The following is a 23,570-nucleotide window of genomic DNA, read 5'->3' as shown; positions in this document are numbered from 1 at the left end:
ACACCCACTCCCGACTTGCGCCGTACATGTATGAATCTATGAATATTAGTATTACCTAAAAATAAATAATAGTAATATCATATACAGTATGCTTATATGAATAAAGTCTAATGCTATTACACTGGGGTATACCACTCTACACACGAGTAAAGAATTGAGCTAATACATCTCACATATTTTAACATTGCATTTGTATATATTATTTGTTATATTAAGGGATTTTTCACAGATTTTTTTGTAAATGCTGTGTTTTTCTAATTTTTATTTGTTGCAAAAGAAACATTGCAGCCAGATTGAGTCTACTAGTTAATAGTGAAATATGTAACAGGCTGCAAAAACTGCATTTTTTTTACTTTTTCTATTCCAACTGGATGTTTTTGCTACAGTATTTCTGTTGCGTGCTTTTTTTAAAATGTTGTATGCTCTGGTTGTGGTGTTTTATTCATGTGTTTTCCCCTTAGAAAAAAATCATCTATAGGAAAAAAAACAACAACCCGAATTTGTGAACAAAATAAAACAAACAAATTGTTGAATAGGCATAAAATTCATGGCATGGCTAAAAATGCAAGAAAAAATGTAAAGGAAGCCAAGAGATAGATTGATGCAAGTGTACAGTAAATATATGTTCCATAGGTTACCTTGGTTATCCCTCAATGTGAAATTCGGATTATTAGCAGCTTCAGGAGCCAGGCTATAGTATATATGTTGACCCTCTGGAGGATCATCTTGATCTATTGCGCTTACAGTCTGAATTAGCTGAAACACAAATATACACATAACAGGTAAAATTATCAGATGAATTTTTGAATATGACATAAAAGGGAACCAACCTGTCAAAAGGGTCATAAAACAAGTGACATTGATAAGTAGGGTGGGAAAAAAATGCAAGTAAACACCTGGTTACACATTGATGTTCCGTTACCGTGAAATTCCATTTTCAATCTTTATGTAAATGAGGCTTCAAGTGCACAGAGGGTGGATCTAATCCTGGATAGTGCACCCATTTTATGCATAAAACAGCCCTCATCTGGTTGTTTGACCTCTGTTCAGCACTTCTGATTACATTTACATAGCGGTGCTGTCAAGCACATAGGACTCATCTTTTAGTACCCTACTCAGCAATGGCATTCGTTTGGTGAAGCTAATGGTTCTCTTTAGTAATCAGAGATACATTGTGTAATTAGAAAACTTATGAAGGAACCCCAAAGTTCACCGTAAAATGGTGCACCATAACCCTGTGAATCCTACCTTAACAAATAAGAGGAAATAATAATATGAAGACAGAGCTCATGTAGTCAAGCTCAAGATGGACATGAGTCTTCACTTAAATTACCAATATTAACAAACTCTAGTGCCACCTGCTGGAAGTAGCAATGGAAGTCAATACTGAACCTAGGGTTGAGCGAAACGGGTCGAAATTGTTCAAAAGTCGCCGACTTTTGGCAAGGTCGGGTTTCATGAAACCCGACCCGACCCCAGTGGGGGGTCGGCCATGAAGTCGGCGATCTTTTGAATCTGGAATCGGAATTCCGATCCCGATTCCCGATATGTTTAAGATATCGGGAATTGGTATCGGAATTCAGATTAAAGTGTAAAATATAGAATTAAAATAAAAAATATTGCAATACTTACCCTCTGACGCGCCCTGGTACTAACCGGCAGCCTTCCTCCTTCGAATCCGCGCTTCTAGGACCTTGCCGTGACGTCGCGGTGACGTCGCGGCTTGTGATTGGCCGCGCGGCCGCCCATGTGACCGCTCGCGCGGCCAATCACAAGCCGCGACGTCACCCGCGACGTCACCGAAGGTCCTGGAAGGGCTGATTCTTAGGAAGGAAGGCTGTCGGAAGGAAGCAGGGCGCTTCCGAGGGTGAGTATATACCTAATAGGAATATACTCACCCTCGGAAGCGCCCTGCTTCCTTCCGACAGCCTTCCTTCCTAAGAATCAGCCCTTCCAGGACCTTCGGTGACGTCGCGGGTGACGTCGCGGCTTGTGATTGGCCGCGCGAGCGGTCACATGGGCGGCCGCGCGGCCAATCACAAGCCGCGACGTCACCGCGACGTCACGGCAAGGTCCTAGAAGCGCGGATTCGAAGGAGGAAGGCTGCCGGTTAGTACCAGGGCGCGTCAGAGGGTAAGCATTGCAATATTTTTTATTTTAATTCTATATTTTACACTTAAATATGGATCCCAGGGCCTGAAGGAGAGTTTCCGCTCCTTCAGACCCTGGGAACCATGGAAACCCAATGCACTGCATTGGGTTTCGAGTTTCGGCCGACCCCGACTTTTTTATAGGATCGGCCGATTTCACTCGACCCGACTTTTCCAAAAGTCGGGTTTCGTGAAACCCGACCCGATCCTATAAAAGTGAAGGTCGCTCAACCCTAGCTGAACCTTTAAAGGGCCTTGTCACATGACTTAGGATAAGAATCTAAGGAACATGACTTTGCCATATGGCCATATGGCCACAGAATTAGAGGCCACATGTTAATGAAGGTGAGGAGGAGCAGAGCTGGAACTCCCTGCTGTCTTTTGTGCAAGGAGGCCAACGTCAATCAGCTATCAAGGGAAAGCATAGACGCTTTGGCACCGACACCTAGAGATGAATTATAAGAGTACCATGAAAGTGTAGACACCTGGGCTCCAACACCTAGAGATGAATTATGAGAGTACCGTGCATCTCAGGGTTAAGTCCTTCGCACACACCGCTGTGTCTAATTTTTCTCTAGCTGTCCTGGATACCAAGCTATTGAGACTTGCTCTCCAGAACCACGTAGCTGACCCAAGTTTGGACTCTCCATATCGGTCCAGCCCCAACAAATGGGTTGTCAACTGTCCCGTTTGGACCTCCCACTAGGAAGTTATGACCCATCCTAGATATTGGGAATTATTTGAGCTAAGAGGTCAAGGGAGGAGAATTCAGTCCAACAAGAGGGGCAGTGGTGAATATGGGAGGGAGCTACCTAGGCGCTAAAAGCTAGCTACACGCCTTTAGCCTTTCTCATTGTTCTGCCACGGAAGCCACGTCACGTCACACGTGGAGACAGACAAGAAACTAAGAAGGTGCCTGTGGATACTAGAGCTTCCCTTCATCCACAAGTTATAATTAATGGTAACACATACAGCTAACTGCAATCCCATACCTGTACCCTACCTTTATCTGTACTTCAGGCTGTAATATCTATATATTACTCTGTATATATTTGTATTATCTAGTGCACCTTTTGGCAATTAAAATATCAATTCATTTTGGGCTTCTGTTTTGTCTCGAAACCTGTGAGTCCGGCTAGTACTTATGCGCTACTTGGGGTTGGTTTCTGACCTGATATAAGCTTACTAACAGACCGGGCTTATATCTAATGAGGAACCGGTGGCAGCACCCTGTTCTGGTGTTATTGGGGGATCCTGGCAGTGACTGACTGGAGGTTTATATATATATTCCCGGCCTGGGACTGGTGATATATATATACCGACCTAACTGCAGAGTGCCCCAATAACCAGTAAGTGACAGCACAGCCTCTATGGCGACACTTTATCATAGGTGCAGTTCCCTGACTGACCTGAGGTTAAGGGGTGCCAGAGAGCTGTGACTGTGTAAGCTCCATCACAGATTGGTGACAGCATGGGGATATCCGTATCCCTCGGTTCTCGTTTTTCACTACAGGCACTAAAGTTCCTGTACTCTTTTTCTCTGAAGAGCCTATTTGCATATTTACATTCCCAGAGAACATTGAATGGCCTATAAGTCTCCTGATGCCGACTTGGCACTCTCCACAAGTAGAAACTTTATCCCTTAGAAATCCTGTCAGAGGTCTGTCACCCAGCCGAATCAGTTCTTTTGCTTTTGCACCGAAGAGAGGCAAACACCTCGACACACATGTCTGCAATTGGAATTTTAGGTTTGATATCCTAATGTTCTTCTCTTAAGAAGTTATTTGCAATATTAGTTAGCTTTTAATTTAGTGGAATCAGATCAAATCTGTTTTTATTTTCCTTTGGTATGATATAGGTTTGGCCCTGTTTCCTGACTTCTATTTGCCATATACAACTGTGTGAAAAAATGTTTGCCCCTTCCTGATTTCCTATTTTTTGGAATGTTTGTCACACTTAAATGTTTCAGATCACCAAACATATTTAAATATTAGACAAATATGACACAAGTAAACACAAAAAGCAGTTTTTAAATAAAGGTCTTTATTATTAAGGGAAAAAAAAATCAAAATCGACAGGGCCCTGTGTGAAAAACTGATTGCCCGCCCCACTTAAAACATAAATTATCGGTGTTTTAAATCTTTTCGAAGTTGAGTTCAAATTCCCACCCTGCCCTTGCCTGATTACTGCCACACCTGTTCTCAATCAAGAAATCACTTAAATAGGACCTGCCTGATCAAGTAAAGTATATCCTCAAAAGCTAGACATCATGCTGCAATCTGAAGAAATTCTGGAACAAATGAGAAACATAGTAATTGAGATCTATCAGTCTGGAAAAGGTTATAAAGCCATTTCTCAAGCTTTGGGACTCCAGCGAGTGGCAATGAGAGTCATTATCCACAAATGTTGAAAACATGGAATAGTGGTGAACTTTCCCAGGAGTGGCTGGCCGACCAAAAGTACCCCAAGAGTGTAGCAACAACTCATTTAAAAGGTCACAAAAGATTCCACAACAACATCTAAAGAAGTGCCTCACTTGCCTCAGATAAGGTCAGTGTTCATGACTCCACCATAAGAAAGAGACTGGGCCAATATAGCCTGCATGGCAGAGTTCCAAGATAAAAACCACTGATGAGCAATAAGAACATAAGGGCTCATCTCAGTTTTGCTAGAAAACATCTTGATGATCCCTAAAACTTTTGGAAGAATCCTATGTGGACTGAAGAGACAAAAGTTGAACTTTTTAGAAGGTATGTGTCTCTTTACATCTGGCGTAGAAGTAACATAGCATTACAGAAAAGGAACATCATACCAACCATAAAATATGAAGGTGGTAGTGTGATGGTCTGGGGTTGTTTTGCTGCTTCAAGACATGGAATACTTCCTATGGTAAATGCAACCATAAATTCTGCCCATCTACCAAAAAATCATGATGAAGAATGTACAGTCATCTGTTCATCCCACTGAAGCACACTTGGGTTATGCAGCAAGACAACGATCCAAAGCACACCAGCAAGTCCACCTCTGAATGGCTTAAGAAAAACAAAATTAGCAATTTGGAGTAGTCTAGTCAAAGTCCTGACCTTAATCCGATCATTGAGATGCTGTGGCATGACCTTAAAAAAGTGGTTCATGCTTGTAAACCATCCAATGTGGCTGAATTACAACAATTCTGCAGGGATGAGTAGGCCAAAATTCTGCCAGTGCATGGAAAAAGACTCATTGTCAGTTATCGCAGAAGCTTGATTTCAGTTGTTGCTGCTAAGGGTGGCGCAACCAGTTATTAGGTTTAGGGGCAATCACTTTTTCACACAGGACCCTGCAGAGTGTGGTTTTTTTTTCCCTTAATAACAAAGACCTTCATTTAAAATCTGCATTTTGTGTTTACTTGTGTTATCTTTGTATAATATTTAAATTTGCTTGGTGATCTGAAACATTTAAGTGTGACAAACATGCAAAATAGGGAATCAGGAAGGGGGCAAACACTTTTTGACACAGCTGTATATAATCTTATTCATTTTGCATAACCAGTCTGCATGGATTGCAGTGCACCCAATAAGCACAAACTAATAGATCTGAACTTTGAATCATAGAATATGACACTGACATATGGTGCGTCTATCAAGACCGCAGCATGTCAATTTCTTCTGCGGAGTCAGTAGCCTCCGCAACAGAAATGTAATCAATAGAATATATTGAATGCGGTAAAGGCGCATGGTTCAATGAACACATGAGGATTTACCTGCGTTCAATAGAAGGCAGCGCTTTGGACGCAATGAACATACGTTGAGTCCAAAACACTGCTAGTTCCGGATCGTAGGAACATACCCTAACAGATGTGAGTTCCACCTCTGTGCCCTATACTTCGAGAACAGGGGTTCCTTGACTATTTTTATGGCTGATGTGAATGGACAGGTGGCTGTGCATGCATGGCACTCTTCATTTATTTCTATAGGAGTTCTAAAAATAGCAGAGCACATGCCTTAGATGTGTATTTTGGATGATATAACATATAGGTAATAAGTAGGGATGCGGCGCTTAACAGCTGATTATCGGGAGCATTCCCGGTATCCAGGTTACAGGGGCAGCTATTCGGTAAGCACTATAGCTATTCGGATAAACACTTATATGCAGCAATTCGATCAACCCTATTAATAAGTGCTGTGCACACGGATCCATTCCACGTATATTTTCTATGTGGGACAATTGTTAGAATGCTTGTGAATTATTGATATTAATATACATTTCTAAAATAAATTGATAATAATCTGTTTATAATGAGATCTCTGTGTATGGATCAAACTCACATATATTATGTGCATGGGAACTTTCTTAGTATATTTGCCAGCTGAGAAGGGTACATTTACTGTGTGCCCCTGTACTGAGATTGACACATGTAAAGGGATATTTGCACAATGCACTTTGTACAAAATCTGGTCCATCTATAATCTCTGATGCCCAATCGGTGATATATTAGGGATAGGAGTCTTTACTATTGGAGAAGGTTATATCTAATAATGAATGTCCTGATAAAATTGACACATGCAAAGTCACAATTGTGCCAGATATACCCTTCATAAAATCTAGTGTGTTTTAAAATGTTGTTATCGTACCAAATTACTGATATATCAAGGACACACGTCAATAAGTTTTGGCTGTGAGATGCAAGATAGACACACCTTGTCTATATGATTAGTGATGAGCGAGTGTACTCTTTGCTCAGGTTTTCCCGAGCACGCTAGGGTGGTTAGGGTGGTCTCCGAGTATTTGTAACTGCTCGGAGACTTAGTTTTTGTTGATGCAGTTGCATGATTTACGGCTGCTAGCCAGCCTGAGTACATGTGGGGGTTGCCTGGTTGCTGGGAATCCCCACATGTATTCAAGCTGTCTATCAGCTGTAAATCATGCAGCTGAGGCAATGAAAACTAAATCTCCGAGAACTTACAAATACTCGGAGACCACCCAAGCTTGCTTGGGAAAACTCGAGCAACGAGTATACTCGCTCATCACTATTTATGATATTTTGGTATTTGTTGCATTACAGCAAATTTTTTGCTTTTTAAATGCTTTTGAAAAATCTTTTGTGTTTTTTTGTTGTTGTTGTAACCAAAAAAAAATATTGTAAGGTGATCACTATTGTCTTATATCTCTTTTTATATTTTTTTGCAAGTCAACAGGTGCTTGTCAACGCTGTGCAGGATCTCACAGCCCGTGTGTATGCTCTGTCCTAGATTCTTGCAACCTCACTACCAGATCATCAACACTTGCAGCAGCTTAAAGGGAACCTGTCACCCCGAAAATCGTGGGTCAGGTAAGCCCACCGGCATCAGGGGCTTATCTACAGCATTCTGTAATGCTGTAGATAATCTCCCGATGTTACCTGAAAGAGGAGAAAAAGATGTTAGATTATACTCACCCAGGGGCGGTCCCGCTGCTGGTCCGGTCGGATGGGCGTCTCTGGTCCGCTGCGGCTCCTCCCATCTTCATTCCATGACGTCCTCTTCTGGTCTTCACGCCGCGGCTCTGGCGCAGGCGTACTTTGTCTGCCCTGTTGAGGGCAGAACAAAGTACTGCAGTGTGCAGGCGCCAGAAAGGTCAGAGAGGCCCGGCGCCTGCGCACTGCAGTACTTTGCTCTGCCCTCAACAGGGCAGACAAAGTACGCCTGCTCCGGAGCCGTGGCTGAAGATCAGAAGAGGACGTCTTGGAATGAAGATAGGAGGTGCCGCAGCGGACCAGAGACGCCCATCCGACCGGCCAGCAGCGGGACCGCCCCTGGGTGAGTATAATCTAACGTCTTTTTCTCCTCTTTCAGGTAACATCAGGGGCGTATCTACAGCATTACAGAATGCTGTATATAAGCCCCTGATGCCGGTGGGCTTACCTCACCCGCGATTTTCGGGGTGACAGGTTCCCTTTAAATTTCCCCATGCATCACTTGGTCTGGAAGACATCTGCACATTTTCCCATTCCTACATGTTTTGATGGCAACAAAAAGGCCTGCTGGAGCTTTGTGCATCAGAGCATCATACAGCATCATACACTTTAAGTTGTTTTTCCAGCAATTTTGTTCAGATGTGGCCTACATTTTTCTTTGTTATCTGGCAATGCTTTGGCATTGGCCGTACCATTGTGGCAATGAGATGACCACATCATACATGCCATACTATCTTTCTTGTCTGCCTTCCAGAAAGCGTTTGATGCACTGGGTCGTGTTCACTCCATTGCCAATTCCATTCTGTGGCTCAGATAAGGGACTCACTGTGTGGGGCAACATGCCATCCAGTTCTGCACCCTTTCTGTTGAGTTAACATGTAACAATGATGCTCTCCTGGCTGTCTTTTACAGCTGCCTGTCAAGTCATGTCAAGCCATCTTCACTAGTGATGATCGAATATACTCATTACTTGAGATTTCCCGAGCACGCTCGGGTGACCTCCGAGTATTTTTTAGTGCTCAGAGATTTAGTTTTCCTCACCTCAGCTGAATGATTTACATCTCTTAGCCAGCTTGATTACATGTGTGGATTCTCTAGCAACCAGGCAACCCCCACATGTACTAATGCTGGCTAACAGATGTAAATCATTCAGCTGCAGCAATGAAAACTAAATATCCAAGCACTAAAAAATACTCGGAGGTCACCCGAGCGTGCTCGGGAAATCTCGAGTAACTAGTATATTCGCTCATCACTAATCTTCACGTGATGAGTCAATATCCCCCGCTACTCGTGTTAACTTACGTTTTAAAGAGAGGTCTAGGGAGAAAACTGTGGATTCTCATATCTCCCCTCCAAAAGAGAAATTAACATTCCCTTCCAAACCAATTGCACCTAAACCTTTGGAGATTGGTTGGAGCAGATTAACTCTGAATGAAAGATCTGAACGACTGTCACAGGGACCTGGTTTGTATTGTGGTGAACAGGATCATTATCACTTCAACTATTCCAAACTGAAATACAGATAGGGTGAACTTTATAACCTAGGCAAAGAGGAAGGATTCCTCTAGGATTTACTCTTATATCCACTAAAAAAAATTCTGCCTATGACTGTTTCTTACAGTTCTTTAAACACTCTATTGATTCTGGAGCAGCTAAAAATTTTATGGACTTTTCTCTGGCTGAAAGGTTGAAAATCCCTCTGGTTTCATTGCAATCACTGCCGAAGGTAAGCTCCGTTAATGGCTCTACAATTCCAGGTGGTTGTATTCAATTCCGGACAGTGAAGGTAACTCTCCAGATTGGAGCACTACATGTGGAGGACATTTCTTTTTTGGTTTTGCCTCTCTCTGATGCAACAGTGGTTTTGGGACTTCCGTGGCTATGGCTTCATGCTCCAGTCATTGACTGGTCGTACAACCAGATCGCCCAGTGTACTCTATCTTGGTTTTGCTCTACTCTACCTTAGCCTACTCCTGTGAAACTCTGCTCAGCACCTACTGCATCCGTAGGTCTTTATGCTCCTGCCTTCTATTAGGACTCTAAAGATATCTTCTCTGCGGGCAAAGAGAATTGCAGGAAAGATGTAACTGATCCTGAGTGTGTCCTTGCTTCTTTGGTTTTGGACTCATTTTGGAGATGCCCTAAGAGAGGGGTACTGTTACGCACCTTACCCGGATACCTACTTTCCTTCCCTCTGCATGGTCTGCTATACTCTGCTGCGCTCCACATCAGCCTTTGCAGATGGCCGGGCGCAATCCCATGTGAGCATCCCCCTTGGTCTATATAAGGCTTAATGGGACTCACTCTTGTGTCTTGGTATTGCATTAAGACTTTTGTAATGCTAAACCTTGGGTTGCTAAACACCTTCTACTGCATTCCACCTGCCTGCTTGTGATTTTCTAACATCTTCCACCTGCCTGCGGTTACCAGCACTCTGCCTGCCTGCAGTTTCCTGACGTCCTCCAACTGCCTGTGGTCTCTTGCATTATGCCTGTTTGTGGCTTCTTACATGCTTCATCTTAATTGACAACCTTCATTCATTTGCAAGAACAGTAAGGGTATGTTTCCACGTTCAGGAAACGCTGCGTTTTTGACGCAGCGCTGAGCCGCAGCGTCAAAAATGCAGCGTCCAGATGTTACAGCGTAGTGGAGGGGATTTAATAAAATCCCTTCTCCACTATGCAGTAAAAGATGCATGCAGCAGACCCGAGAAAACGCACATGCGGCGCGTCTTTTAAGAACGCAGCATGTCCTTATATTGCAGAAAAAACGCAAGGACAGCGCAGGTGACCTGCCAGTGACCTCAGGTGCAGATTTGTTCAGGATTTTACCTGCATAAAATCCTGACCAAATCCTGATGCAATCCTGAACGTGGACACATACCCTAAGTGAATTTAATGAACATGCGTGCCTTAATCAACCAGTCAGTATTCAAAGGGCATTGTGTAATGATCCATTCATAGGAAATGGATCAGTAGTGAAGCTGAATACTTGGAATCAGGAATAACAACTAATTGTAGATGGCCCCAGATGTGAAGCTTTCTGTGATTAGTTGATTATTGGCGAATCAGTATAAGAAGGCACAACTCCATAAAGATCTCCTTAAAAGGGACAGGGTTATTTTCTAGCTTATTTTAGGTATTTATTGTGTAGTCCTAAAAAGTTCTCATAGAAATATAGTTTAACACACATTTTTTTAGTTATCTTACCTGCCCAGCTTTTGCATTTTCACACATGAATGTCTCAAAAAATTTGGTGAAGACTGGAGCATTGTCATTAACATCTAGGATTTTTATTGTAACAGGAACACTTCCAACCTGTGCAGGATTATCTGATGGGTGAAACAAAGTGGCACATTCTTAGTGATTTTTCTATTACTGTGTATACTAATCATTTACTTAACTTCATTTTTTTAGCAATACTTAATATTACAGATGAACAGGGAAAACCCGAGCAACGAGTATACTCGCTTATCACTAATCGTGATCATTTGATATTTTTTAATTAAACTCATAGCCTATAGGCAAAAAAGTTTCACTCAAACGTGACATCTTAAAAAGAAGATAAATAAATGAACTTTTCAAAAGGCTACAGAGATGAAAATCAAGTAGTCATTGAGAATGATACTGTGTAGTAAAGGTACAGGGTAGATACAGTAATATTTCTTTATTTTTTTTCTTTTGTTAAACATTCTCTTACATATCTGCAGAAAAGCTGCAACTAATTTAAGTGAATGTCAAAGGTCAGAAAGTAATTTTATATTTTGGATTTCTATATGATAGAATGATGGACATTTTCAGCCATATTTAATCTGTATGATGTAGTTCATGCAATCACTTGATCTCATCATATAGTACATGGACTCTAGCACATACATGCAGGTACACCGCCTCAAATTTATTAAATAGTTTATGCCAGTTTTGGTGAAAACTAAAAGTCATAATTAATTCAAAAACTTGATTTTTTTTTTAACCATTCTCACAAAACTATGTCAAAAATGGGTATGGAATACCAAGAGGTGACATGGCCAAAAACAGAAATGTTGCACAAATATACAATTGCTCTTAAAAGGTTTATATATACTTTTCTCACTTTATGACAGTCTAGAACTGTGCTAAATTTTATCAAGTGGCATGCACCTTTATCCCCTTTAATCCTGGAAGAATTTTTATTTTGTTTGCTTCCATTACTTTACTCTTATTCCAAGAGCGATAACTTTTACCGTATATATTTTTTTGCCAACTTGGCCATATAATGGCTTGTTTTTTGTAGCATGAGAAAAATGAGAAAAGCAGAGAAAAAAATGAAATGTGTGAAGAAATGGTGAAAATAAATGCATTCCACCATTGTTTTTTTTGTTTTATGCTACTAATGACTAGTCAATATAATTTTTTAGGTCAGTATGATTATGGGAGTGGGTTTCTTTTTTGTTGCTAAGAAGGATGGCTCCTTGAGACCCTGTATAGATTATCGTCTTCTTGATAAGATCACGGTCAAATTCCAATACCCCTTGCCTTTGCTTTCTGATTTGTTTGCTCAGATTAAGGGGGCTAGTTGGTTTACTAAGATTGACCTCCGAGAGGCATATAATCTTGTTCGTATTAAACAGGGTGACGAATGGAAAACTGCATTTAATACGCCCGAAGGCCATTTTGAATGCCTCGTGATGCCATTCGGGCTCTCTAATGCTCCATCTGTGTTCCAATCTTTCATGCATGATATTTTCCGCAATTATCTTGATAAATTCATGGTTGTATATTTGGATGATATTTTGATTTTTTCCGATGATTGGGAGTCTCATGTGAAGCAGGTCAGGATGGTGTTCCAGATCCTTCGTGATAATGCTTTATTTGTGAAGGGGTCTAAGTGCCTATTTGAAGTTCAGAAGGTCTCTTTTTTGGGTTTTATTTTTTCTCCCTCGTCTATGGAAATGGATCCTGTTAAGGTCCAAGCTATTCATGACTGGATTCAACCCACATCTGTGAAGAGTCTTCAAAAATTTTGGGGCTTTGCTAATTTCTATCGTCGTTTCATTGCCAACTTTTCCAGTGTGGTTAAGCCCCTTACTGATTTGACGAAGAAAGGCGCTGATGTGACGAATTGGTCCTCTGCGGCTGTTGAGGCCTTTCGGGGGCTTAAACGCCGATTTACTTCTGCCCCTGTGTTGCGTCAGCCGGATGTTTCTCTTCCTTTTCAGGTTGAGGTTGACGCGTCTGAGATTGGAGCAGGGGCCGTTTTGTCTCAGAGGGATTCTGATGGTTCTTTGATGAAACCGTGTGCTTTTTTTTCCAGAAAGTTTTCGCCTGCGGAACACAATTATGATGCCGGCAATCGGGAGTTGTTGGCTATGAAGTGGGCGTTTGAGGAGTGACGACATTGGCTTGAAGGAGCTAAGCACCGCATTGTGGTCTTGACTGATCATAAGAATCTGATTTACCTCGAGTCGGCCAAGCGGCTGAATCCTAGACAGACTCGATGGTCCCTGTTTTTCTCCCGTTTTGATTTTGTGGTCTTGTATCTTCCGGGATCTAAGAATGTTAAGGCTGATGCCCTCTCTAGGAGTTTTTTGCCTGATTCTCCTGGAGTCCTTGAGCCAATTGGCATTCTTAAGGAAGGGGTGATTCTTTCTGCCATCTCCCCTGATTTGCGGCGGGTGCTTCGGGAATTTCAGGCTAATAAGCCTGACCGCTGTCTAGTGGGGAAGCTGTTTGTTCCTGATAGATAAACAAGTAAGGTAATTTCTGAGGTTCATTGTTCAGTGTTGGCTGGTCATCCTGGGATTTTTGGTACCAGAGATTTGGTTGCTAGGTCCTTTTGGTGGCCTTCCTTGTCGCGCGATGTGCGTGCTTTTGTGCAGTCCTGTGGGACTTGCGCCCGGGTCAAGCCTTGCTGTTCCCGCGCTAGTGGGTTGCTTTTGCCTTTGCTGGTCCCTGAGAGGCCCTGGACGCATATTTCCATGGATTTTATTTCGGATCTTCCTGTTTCCCAGAAGATGTCTGTTATCTGGGTTATTTGTGACCGGTTCTCGAAAATGGTCCATCTGGTACCGTTGCCTAAGTTGCCTTCCTCCTCAGATTTGGTTCCATTGTTTTTTCAGCATGTGGTTCATTTGCATGGCATTCCGGAGAATATTGTGTCTGACAGAGGTTCTCAGTTTGTCTCTAGGTTTTGGCAAGCCTTTTGTGCTAGGATGGGCATTGATTTGTCTTTTTCTTCGGCGTTTCATCCTCAGACTAATGGCTAAACTGAGCGAACTAATCAGACCTTGGAAACCTATTTGAGATGCTTTGTGTCTGCTGATCAGGATGATTGGGTGGCTTTCTTGCCGTTGGCTGAGTTTGCCCTTAATAATAGGGCTAGTTCGGCTACTTTGGTTTCACCTTTCTTTTGTAATTTTGGTTTTCATCCTCGATTTTCTTCGGGGCAGGTTGAGCCTTCTGATTGTCCTGGTGTGGATTCTGTGGTGGACAGGCTGCAGCAGATTTGAACTTATGTGGTGAACAATTTGACGTTGTCTCAGGAAAAGGCTCAACGTTTTGCTAACCGCCGTCGGTGTGTTGGTCCCCGGCTTCGTGTGGGGGATTTGGTTTGGTTGTCTTCTCGTCATGTTCCTATGAAGGTTTCTTCCCCTAAGTTTAAGCCTCGGTTTATTGGTATAAGATTTCTGAAATTATCAATCCGGTGTCTTTTCGTTTGGCTCTTCCAGCTTTTTTTGCCATTCATAATGTTTTCCATAGATCTTTGTTGCGGAGATATGTGGTGCCCGTTGTTCCCTCGGTTGATCCTCCTGCCCCGGTGTTGGTTGAGGGAGAGTTGGAATATGAGGTTGAGAAAATTTTGGATTCTCGTTTTTCGAGGCGGAGGTTTCAGTATCTTGTCAAGTGGAAGGGTTATGGCCAGGAGGATAATTCTTGGGTTGTTGCCTCCGATGTCCATGCCGCCGATTTGGTTCGTGCTTTTCACTTGGCTCGTCCTGATCGGCCTGGGGGCTCTGGTGAGGGTTCAGTGACCCCTCCTCAAGGGGGGGGTACTGTTGTGAATTCCGCTCTTGGGCTCCCTCCGGTGGTTGTAAGTGGCACTTTTGTGAGTTCTGCTCTTGGGCTCCTTCCGGTGGTTTTAAGTGGTATGGCTGCTCCTTGGATTTAGCAGTCTGCAGCTGCTTCCACTGATTGTCTTTCTGCTCGGCTATTTATGCCTGGCTCTTCCCTTCAGCCAGTGCCACTTGTCAATAGTTCCTGGTTGGATTCACATCTCTCTTGGATTTCCCTGATATCCTGACCAGTTCAGCAAAGTTTAGTCCTTGCTTTGCTCTTTTCTGTCCACATGTTGTGGACTTATTCATTCTGTGCATTCTATGTTTTGTCCAGCTTGTCAGTATGGATTAATTCAGTTAAGCTGGAAGCTCTGGGAAGCAGATTTACCCTCCACACCTTTAGTCAGGTGTGGAGATTTTTGTAAACTCTGTGTGGATTTTTGTAGTTTTTAATACTGACCGCACAGTATTCTATTCTGTCCTATCTATCTAGCTAGACTGGCCTCCTGTGCTACATCCTGGTTTCATTCTGTGTATGTCTTTTCCCTCTCCACTCACAGTCATTACTTGTGGGGGGCTAGCTATCCTTTGTGGATTTTCTCTGAGGCAAGATAGTTTTCCTGTTTCTATCTTTAGGGGTAGTTAGTTCTCAGGCTGTGACGAGGTGCCTGGGGAGTGACAGGAGCATCCCACGGCTACTTCTAGTGTTGTGTTGAGCTTAGGGACTGTGGTCAGTACAGGTACCACCTCCTTCAGAGCTCGTTCCATGTTGCTCCTAAACCACCAGTTCACAACAGTCCCCTATGCTGTATATATTCCAATTGAGATATTGGTGTTGATTTTGTTTTTTCTCTGTATAGTTGTGTTTTTTAATCAGTTAATGAAAAGGTATATTTTAAATAATTTTTCATGCTACAATGATTGGCTACATGAAAAGCCATAGTCCCCCAACGATCCCTTCGCACATGCGTCCTGTGATCATAATGTTTAAATGCTGCTGCAATGATAGTTAAATAGCTAAACAGCAGGAATTGGAGATCGTTCCCATATCTGCTGTTACATGGATATGCTGCAGGCTCTTCTCCTAAGCACGCTCCGTGCACCAGCACACAACATGTGACGTAGCATTATGTCACATGTTGGTAAGCTGTTCATACATTTGGTGCAATTTACTCCAATGATTTTCTGCTTGTTTTTTTTTTAAATAGGCATGTAAATTAGCAGTCATGATAAAACTGTATTACTATGTTTCCAGTTATCTGCTATGTGCTAAAGTTGTATTGAAAGCATATATGATCCCAATGCAGACTATGAATGATGCATTCACAGTAGGTGACTTGTAACATGATATGTGTGGCGTCCCAGGGTCCTGGTCATCATAGTAGCATTGCTTTCCTCACGGGGAGAGTGATGTTACGTTTGGAGGCAAGGAAGGATAACTGTCCGCAGGTAAAAACAAGCATGCAGCATGTTCACACTCCAGGCCACCAGGGGGAGCTTTTGATCCTATTTACTAGGTGATTCCCCATATATATGGTAGTTTGGAGGGAAAGTTAGGAAGTTTGTGCCAGGAAGCAGACTGGAGGTCTCTGAGGCAGAAGAAGGAGTACGGAGCTGTGTAGCTGCAGTGCTGCAGCTCCCGGGAAGAGATTATACGAAAGCTGAATATATTGCAGTGAGCATGTAGGAAAGAGGAGCACAGGTGAGGAGACCAGTGGGAGGAACAGTCTGAGGAACAGACACCGGTAGCTGGAACACCGAGGTTGTAATGGACTCCATGGCTTACATCAGAGATCGGCAGGACAGCTGAACTGCAAGTTACCTGTCTGCCACACACACCTGAGACACAGTAACACATAGAGCCTGAGGCATGCAAGAGTCCCTGTAAAAAGGCTTGAGTTACCTGTCATGCAGGTATTGTCCTATCCTATGTGGGGACAGAGATGATCTGTGAGGACCTTATCTGAAGCCATAGGCAGTAAGGAACTATAACACCACCACGCTAGAGGAAGACTTTAATCTTCACCTGGATAAGGGGACTCCCAACTTGCTTCCAAGCCAGCCAGACCTTGCCCTGCCCTGTGATCTAGTGCCCTGGACTGTGGCTGCCTGAAGTCTTCAGTAAACCAGGTAAAGAGACTGCAAACCTGTGTCCTTGCTCTTTACTGCCCCTTCCAGCCCTGGGGATATACTTCACCTGTGGGAATTTATACCATCTAGCTGCCATAACATCACCCCAGAGGACCCCTTAAAGCAGCTTCGGTCCACACTGACCAAATACCACAGGTGGCATTCTTGATACACTGCATCTGTAATTTAACTATGAATCTCATGATGATGTCTAATACAATCAAAATAAAGCCAAAATCATACAAAGATAATTTGAACTTGGAAATATATGTATTTGTCAATTTTACTTACTCATCTCCATTGCTAAGATTGTGATATTATGCCAAGACACATCTTCTCTATCTAGAGGCCTTGCTGTCATTAATGCACCAGTGGTAATATCAACATAGAAATATCTTCCAGCATCACTGTTCCTGTCAATGGAATACCTGCAAGCAAAACAGAAAAAAAGGCCTCATAAATACATTCTTTTAGCTACTACTTGAAATGTTGAATAGCTTTGTTCGGTTGTTTGCTTATGTATACATGATCAGATTATTCAGATTATATTTCTGTGAGCACTCTTATGTATCCACTTATAACCACTTGTGATGTAGAAAAAATGAGTTCAGTTGTGAGATCCATTCTCCTGTAAATTAGTGTATGCTTACTCATACTACTACAACTGTTAAGCAATTAGTTAAGCATTGAGGAAGTAGAATACATTGATGCATGGGGAAGTAGGACACATTCATACAGTGGTTTGAAACATTTTTCATACCCCCTAAAGTTTTCCACCTTTTTTTTCATGTTACACCCACAAACTTATGTTTTAGGTCATATACTAAGTCTACAGGAAATGATACATGGGTTTCTAATTAATTTAATAATATGAATGTGAACATTGTGACATACATTTTTATTCGGCCCCAAGTAGTCCGATACCCCTAATTATAATACCAAGTTACTAATTGCCTCCAGAAGTCACATAATTAGTAAATTGAGTCTCCCTACATGTAATTTATTCTCAGTATAACTGCAGCTGTTTGGTGAAGTAGTCAGAGTCAGAGGTTTAAGTACATTAGGGCTCAAACAGCATCATGAACAGCAAGGGACACACCAGACAGGTCAGGGATAAAGTTGTGTAGAAGACTAAAGCAGTGTTAACTAAAAAAATAACCTAAGCTCTGAACGTCTAACAGCACCGTTCAATCTATCATCCAAAAATGGAAGGAGTATAGCACAACTGCAAACTTACAAAGACATGACCATCCATCCAAACTGAGATCCAAGTAAGGAGAGCACTAATAAGGAAAGCAGCCAAGATATTTCACAAATATGGTCTTGATAGAAGTGTAGCAAGAAGAAAGACATATTTGAAAGCAAGAGATAAAAAGTCCTGCTTGCAGTTAGTAAACAGCCATGTAGGGAACACAGCAAGCATGTGGAAGAAAGTTCTCTGGTCAGATAAGACAAAAGTAGAACTTTTTGTGCTGAATCCAAAATGCTATGTGTGGCAGAAAACTAAGACTGCACATCCCCTGAAAAAAACATCCCCACCGTCAAACATGGTGGTGGCAGCATCATGCTCTTGAGGATGATTTTATTCAGCAGGGACAGCGAAGCTGGTTAGAGTTGATGTAAAGATGGATGCAGTTAAATACTAGGCAATCCTGGGGTGTAAGTTCACCTTCCAGCAAGACAAGGATCTTAAACAAACTGCTAGAGTTACAAGGGAATGGTTCAGATCAACGCATATTTATCTGTTTGGATTGCTTTGTCAAAGTCCAGACCTAAATTCCATTAAGAATCTGTATCAAGACTTTTGCTGTTCATAGATGCACTTCAATAAATTGCTATTCATAGATGCACTTCATCCAATCTTACTGAGCTAAAGCTAGTTTGGAAGGAAGAATGAGCAAAAATGTCAGCCTGTAGATGTGAAAAGCTGGGAGAGACATACCCCTAGGACTTGCAGCCAAAGGTGGTCCTACAAAGTATTGACTCAGGGGGAGGGGAAGGATTAATACAAATACATGTCACAGTTTTCAGATTTATATTTTTAAAATATTAAGAAAATCATGTATCATTACCTTTACACTTCACACATACTTGCTACTTTGTGTTGATTTATCACATAAAATCACAATAAAATGCATTTAAGTTTGTGGGTATAATGTGAAAAGATATGGAAAAGATCATGGGCTATGAATACTTTTTCAAGACTCTACATGGGGTACATTATTCATTGTGGTAGTAGAGTTTATTGATACTTAATACATGGGGTCAGTGCCGCCATTAGGACATTACAGCCAATACTGCTGTATGGAGCCTGGTGAGCAGAAGGAAAGAGGGGGTTCTCAGGCTCCATACAGCAGTAAGGGCTCACGGGGCCCCCTGCCTGGTGCAGCAGAGCCATCAATACAGAACAGCCGCACCGCTCCAGGGCTCCCTCCATGGGTACATGGAGATGTAGAACACATTGATACATGGGGTGGTAGGAGCAGCTTTTTTAATACATTAAATATACTGAAATTCTATTAAAAATGCATTAAACTTTATAAGGAATCATGAAAAATGTAAATGCTTTCACAAGTAACAACATTTTTAAGAGTGAAACAGAAAATGAATCAGAGCAAAACATTGCACAGAATATGTAATTTGGACAGACATGTTGGCTCACACCATATATGTTTGTATAATGTGTTATGTATTCTCCCCTATAAAACGTATGGTCAAATTACAGCACCATATGGTCACCATACAGCTGCACATGGAGTGTTTCTGCTGTACGCAGCTCTGCTTTAGGTTTTAGGGTATGCAGTAAAGTTTTTTATGTGCAGCTTGCCTTATACAAAGTGCAGAATATTAATGATGATGACATTCATCATTGCCATCTGAATTAAACAACATCCATTGTGCACCATTGCACATGGAAACATTCTTCTTAATTCTTTATAAGCCAACCTCAGCTACTTCAATACCCATCTAAAAAAATGAATTCCAGGGTTTGATTTGTTAGAAACCTCTTGCAAGCCCTTTCAACACATTCTCATTTTCTTGACATTTGAAGGTCAGATTAGCATTAAAGATTATGATCATTGTGCTCCATTAATCACTAATGCTAAGCTTCACAGGCAATACCTTTGTTCTGAATTCTCCATGTTTGCAATTAATAACCAAGCTTTGAACTTACATTACTCCTTATGTACAGACTACAGAACAAGGATTTCACTTTAACTAAAAGTTTTCAAAAACTGAAATTAGCCATTTAGTTTAATGTACATTTTTCTGTACAAACTAGATGAAACATAAAGGCTGTGTCATCAAGACTGGCATAGCACACACTGCACCAGCATTTTTATTTATTGCAGCACTGTATTAGTGCCACTAATCAAAGTTCCATGCCCCAGTTTCATACAGTATTGAGCAGAAGCACCCTTTTGAGCTAGTACAGCTATGAGTATTCTTGGGAATGATGCAACAAGTTTTTCACATCTGGATTTGGGGATCCTTTGCCATTCCTCCTTGCAGATCCTCTTCAGTTTCGTCAGGTTGGATGGTGAACGTTGGTGGACAGCCACTTTCAGGTCTTTCCAGAGATGCTCAATTGGGTTTAGGTCAGGGCTCTGGCTGGCCAGTCAAGAATGGTCATAGAATTGTTTTGAAGCCACTCCTTTGTTATTTTAGCTGTGTGCTTAGGGTCATTGTCTTGTTGGAAGGTGAACCTTCGGCCAAGTCTGAGGTCCAGAGCACTCTGGAAGAGGTTTTCATCCAGGATATCTCTGTGCTTGGCCGCATTCATGTTTCTTTTTATGACAACCAGTTGTCCTGTCATTGCAGCTGAAAAACACCCCCATAGCATGATGTTGCCACCACCATGTTTCACTGTTGGGATTGTATTGGGCAGGCGATGAGAAGTGCCAGTAGTGTATAATAGCCATGTCTCGTCAAACTCAATCTGACAGGTGCCCCGCCCCTATCAAAGTGTATCAAAGTGTGTAACCCCTCCCCTCCCCTTGTCTGACGGCTGGTATCCAGCTGTCCCTCCTTGTTTGATTCCCCCTTTTGATATAGTTTAATATAGTTTAATTTGTTGTAGTTTTGATATTATTCCCGTATTTTGTGGAATAACACATGTTTATAATTATAGCCTAGTCGTGTATTTATTTTACACGTGGTTTATAACACCTTTCTCATTTGTTTATAATAGATTTTATACGTATCCCCGAGTTTGATTCTGTAAGCTTTTGTTTTATTCACAGTGTATTCATATAGTGGAGAACTTAAAGCTGTTTATATGTGTCTCTACTGAACACTATGGTGAACATTAACTAAATGTTTATTTTCCCAAACAGAGAATCTGCTGTGGGTATTTGCAGTGTATTCATATAGTGGAGAACTTAAAGCTGTCTATTTGTTTTTGTAAATGGTGAACACTAACTAAATGGTGAACATTATCTAAATTAGGTTAACTGCGGTTCAGAGGTTCATAACACCTAGGTCAATTTATAGCACCTAGGTCAAGCAATTGTTGTTGTATTTGCGTACCCCATAAATGTTTATTCTCACAAACAGAAAAGTTATTGTGTCCTGAAGATGGCATCTGAGGTTATTTGTTTTTTGTATTAGCTTTCTCAGAAAACAGCTGTGTTATCTGAGGGTCAGATATTTTTGTACAAACTCATGCTGTTTGGTGATCTTTGTGAAGCAGAACTTTGTTTTATAACACATTTGTACTTGTATTGTACCTGGATTGATATTTGCTTTCTCTTTTTTGTGTCCTGAAGATGGCATCTGCAAAGTTATTTGTTATCTACTGAGGCCATTGCAAGTTGTGTTTATTCACATTGTAGCAGGTTTTATCCTTGTGGCTGCCTTATATACACAGAAGAGATATGCACCAATGTCACAACACAAGTTATAATATGACCCAATGTTACAACACAAGTAAGAAGCGGCGTGTTTTATACGAATAAAAACCAAAGACACGATATTGTAAAAAAAAAAAAAAAATTTAAAAGATTTATTTCTCACGATAAAACAGCATCTCAAAGACATTTCAACACTATAAAAAATTCTTACAGAATATAAAAAGTAAAAACATTAAAATAGTACAATGAACAATTACACTTCTTACAAAATAATTAATATAGAGTTACAAGGCGAGTACAGCATTTTAGCCAGTACATTCTTTACATCGTGAGCCACATGGTTTGCAGCATCGGTAGAGACCTTTTTTAGGTAGCAGAGTTCCACGTGTGGAACCTAAGGAAGGGGAATGTAAAGATTGAATTGTACGGGGAGCCGTCGCTAACTTCAGCGGTGTAGATACAGAGCGTGTCTCACTGTTGGTAATTTTTAATTCATCTAAAAGCTTCCTAGTAGCGGTATTACCCACAACTGTAGACGCCATATTTAGTTCGGCCATAGCCTGCATAAATGAATCCCAACTCGGCGGTAAATTTCTACTGTTCAGAGCATGGCTCTGCGTTGTACTACGTACCAAATCCAGTAAGTTAGGCCCTGGTATTACGGATCCTTTGAAAATAAATTCAGCATTATTATTCCATGCTGTGACATTTTTATTCTGCAGCAGCCTGTTTAGTAAAAATTCAGCATTCTTTTTATATCTTTGGTTTATATTATATTAGCTTTTTGTCATAGGTCAGGGATTTTTTTTTTTTTTGCACTTTATTAATATGCGGTTATTAGTCATTTAGGACTTATGTTATCATGTTTTTTGCACTTTATTAATATGCGGTTATTAGTCATTTAGGACTTATGTTATCATGTTTTTGCACTTTATTAATATGCTGAACACATAGGTCAGGGATTTTTGCACTTTATTAATATGCGGGCCACATAGGTCAGTGATTTTTGCACTTTATTAATATGCAGGCCACATAGGTCAGTGATTTTTGCACTTTATTAACATACAACACACAAGAAATAGACATTTAGAACTTATTTATGTTATTATCTTTATGCACGTTGCCTGTGCTGTCTATAATTTGACTCTATCCTTGTTTTGTTGAAAATAACTGGACATACATAAGAAACCGGGCAATATATCTTTATAGAAATAACACTTCTGCACTCTTTGTGCATTTCTATCAGTTTTATTCATGCATTTATAACACACCATGTTTGATATTGGTAATTTGATTCTGGGAACACATTTTAAGTTACTTCTGCACATGTATTACTGTTTTTAGGCCATATAAATAGAAAATTATGTAGAAACCCAAAGTTTTGATAAGTGTATGAAAATACACCAATATTAACTATTTGTGCTATTTTAGGCGTAAATTTGTCCTATATGTATAGCAGTCAGGAGTTGGGGCGATGAAATATGTGTTACAAGCGTAGTGAATTGCAGATATATTCTACAGTGTATGTCATTTTGAGAAATGTGTGGCATAACCAATGTATACAGTAACAGGCGGAATGACTGAGTGTAATATTGCACTCAATACTGTGCAAAGGGTCTGAATACTTATGACCGTGTGATATTTCAGTTTTCTTTTTAATAAATTCGCAAAAAATCTACATTTCTGTTTTGTTCAGGCATGATGGCGTGCAGAGTGTACATTAATATATATATATATATCTCAGAATGCAACTGAATAGTATTGCTAATTAGGCCATATAAATAGAAAATTATGTAGAAACCCAAAGTTTTGATAAGTGTATGAAAATACACCAATATTAACTATTTGTGCTATTTTAGGCGTAAATTTGTCCTATATGTATAGCAGTCAGGAGTTGGGGCGATGAAATATGTGTTACAAGTGTAGTGAATTGCAGATATATTCTACAGTGTATGTCATTTTGAGAAATG

The 23,570-nt window shown here is 41.0% G+C and overlaps 1 protein-coding gene across 2 annotated transcripts in view; it reads right to left on the bottom strand.

Moving 5' to 3' along the window:
* The window catches only part of CDH20 (cadherin 20), a 762,886-nt gene that overhangs the window by 16,309 nt on the left and 723,007 nt on the right, over positions 1 to 23,570 (bottom strand). For both annotated transcript variants that reach the window (XM_069730620.1, XM_069730619.1), the window contains 3 exons: positions 17,039 to 17,175; positions 10,794 to 10,915; positions 639 to 756 (listed from right to left, as the gene is read on the bottom strand). In XM_069730620.1, the coding sequence (XP_069586721.1) occupies positions 639 to 756; positions 10,794 to 10,915; positions 17,039 to 17,175 (377 nt within the window). The remainder of the gene's footprint in view (positions 1 to 638; positions 757 to 10,793; positions 10,916 to 17,038; positions 17,176 to 23,570) is intronic.

The sequence above is a fragment of the Ranitomeya imitator genome, chromosome 6 (genome assembly GCF_032444005.1).
Source record: "Ranitomeya imitator isolate aRanImi1 chromosome 6, aRanImi1.pri, whole genome shotgun sequence".
NCBI lineage: Eukaryota > Metazoa > Chordata > Amphibia > Anura > Dendrobatidae > Ranitomeya > Ranitomeya imitator.
This window is presented reverse-complemented; position numbering and strand designations above follow the sequence as displayed.